Source organism: Lolium perenne, chromosome 7 (genome assembly GCF_019359855.2).
Source record: "Lolium perenne isolate Kyuss_39 chromosome 7, Kyuss_2.0, whole genome shotgun sequence".
Lineage (NCBI taxonomy): Eukaryota > Viridiplantae > Streptophyta > Magnoliopsida > Poales > Poaceae > Lolium > Lolium perenne.
The window spans coordinates 217,363,828-217,366,125 of record NC_067250.2 but is presented as its reverse complement, the minus strand read 5'-3'; the positions used below and the strand labels follow the sequence as shown (position 1 = coordinate 217,366,125).

The following is a 2,298-nucleotide window of genomic DNA, read 5'->3' as shown; positions in this document are numbered from 1 at the left end:
CGACGAGAGCATCAGAGGTTGCAGGGAGGGTGGACATGGTGGAGAGGAGAGGAACGGAACGGAACCAATCTGATACCAATCTGATACCATGAAAGATTGCTGCACTAGCCAATTGAACCAAATGTCCGAACTGATGGAAAGAGACTAGACAGTGTATTTATATTCAACACTCCCCCTCACGTCTAGGCTATTTTGTGGGTTCGGTGCGGGCCGCAGAATTTTTTTTTCTTTTTATTTTTAAAACTGCGTGAGCAGAGTCTTAAACTTGAGACCTCTTGACTCTGATACCAAGTGAAACAAGATGGTTTGCCGTGAATATGCCCATCGGGCTCGCTCTCTATTTATATTGCTTGATCAGCTTGTACAACACGTACACAATCAGATTGATACGATCTGATATCTTACAGTAACTGTTTGATCTACATGCGACAATCATGGGATTCTAGCTTATCGCTATGCCTAACATCAGTCACAGACTTATGCACATCAGACAGGACTCCAGAGTTATCATTTTTGTCATGAGGAATATTGGAACTAGAGGTACCAGCAATTGTGTCTTTCTCAGTTGCACCCATCGAATCCATTTCAAACAGTTTCCTCTTGCCATTATCCCTACCAGCAGCAACATAAACAGCAGCAGTAGTCTACCTGGTTGAACCAATATTCCTATTAAAATTGTTGATAATCTTAGGGGGAGCAGACTGGGATCCAGCATCAGAGTTTTTTCTTTGTTACACAACAACAACCATAATCCTGGGCTTTCTGCCTCAGTTGCTGCCTTGGTGGGACCGAATCAGCGGCCACAGTTGCGGAGGCGGCGGAGAACCTTGGGCATGGCTGGCCTCTCCAGTGGGTCCTTGACGGTGCAATCGACGCCTAGCCTGAACATAGCCGCCATCTCCTTGAGGTACGGCGATCGATCGGGGATGCCAGTGTCGACGACGTCGCTGAAATCTCCAGCGTTCTCCATCAGGCGGTTGCAATGTCTCCGTGCCCATGTTGCTAAGTGGCCATCCCCACCCGCATCGTTGGCCACCCGCCCGGTGACGAGCTCCAGCAGCACCACACCGAGGCTGTATACATCAACCTTCGCGGTCACCAGGGTCGCATATTCTGCAGCAATTAACTTGATCCATTCAGTCTTTTGTTTACGTAAGAAATTGATGCATATACAGTTATTAAATTGTAGTACAACTCTCACCTGGAGCTGTGTACCCGAATATATTGCCAGCAGCGAGGTCCGAGACTGGCACCGGTTGGTCAGGTCCGTCAAGGCTGACCCGCGCAAAATCGAAACCTGCGATCTTGGGCTTCTGATCAGTGTCGAGCACGATGTTCGTAGAGTTGATGTTGTGGTGCACAACGGGGTTTATGCGTCCGTGGTGGAGGTAGCAGAGCCCGTCGGCAACGCCTATAGCGATGGCCCGCCTCGCCGGCCAGTCCAGCGGGGGCCGCCGCCGATCATCCTCCCCGGCCAGCTGGAGGAGAGGGTGCAGCCACTGGTGGAGGCTGCCGTTCTCGGCGTGGCCGTAGACGAGCAGGATGAAGTTCTCCCTCCGAATGCAGTCTCTAAGACTGATGATGTTGCCGTGGCAGATGCCGCCCAGCAAGTTCACCTCCTTCTGGCATCGGTCGTCCACACTGGCGTCCACCGTTCCGCTCTCGTTCTGCAGCTTCTTCACCACCAACGCCCTCGATGTGTTCTGCAGGCGAACTCGGCACAACGCCCCGTAGATGCCAGTATCAATGATGCTCATGGCGCTGTCGTCGCCATGGGTGTTAACTATGTCTTGCTCGGTATAGCGCAAAGCGTCGCAATTGCTTCTCTTGCTGCGCCAGAACCAACTGTAGGGCGAGAATGGTTTCATTGTCAGCAGCTCAGCGCCTGCAACTCCACTCCGCAAGTAGCAGCGACCTGCTAGCTACCGTTGGTTCAAGAAGATGATTGCGTCAGTGAACAATGAATTGCAAGTGACAGCGACCCGCAAATAACAGCAGAATTTTGAAACAAAATGTTTCCCCAGCAATGACAAAACTAGAGTAATTAATCCGCACACGGTCCTACTTCCATGATACTCATACAAAACTATGAGTTGTCTAAGGAATAAGGATATAGGACATTCAATGCAACAAGTTTAAATAATTAATTAATCCAGTTTTCTAATTATTCATGTTATAATTAGAAAAGGACCTACGATTGTAAGCTTAAGTACTCCTTCCATGTCAGTTTATTAGGCATTCACGTAGTTTAAGAAAAAAAATTGACCATAAATTTAGTCAACAAATACAATTTATATA

The 2,298-nt window shown here is 48.7% G+C and overlaps 1 protein-coding gene across 1 annotated transcript; it reads right to left on the bottom strand.

Annotated features, from left to right (window-relative positions):
• Window positions 1-793: 793 nt before the first annotated feature.
• On the bottom strand, window positions 794-1,868 carry LOC127315562 (LRR receptor-like serine/threonine-protein kinase HSL2). Its single transcript, XM_051346039.1, has 2 exons — window positions 1,202-1,868; window positions 794-1,113 (listed from the first exon to the last, which is right to left on the bottom strand). Exons 1-2 carry the CDS (start codon window positions 1,866-1,868, stop codon window positions 794-796), a joined length of 987 nt encoding a protein of 328 aa, XP_051201999.1.
• Window positions 1,869-2,298: the final 430 nt, after the last annotated feature.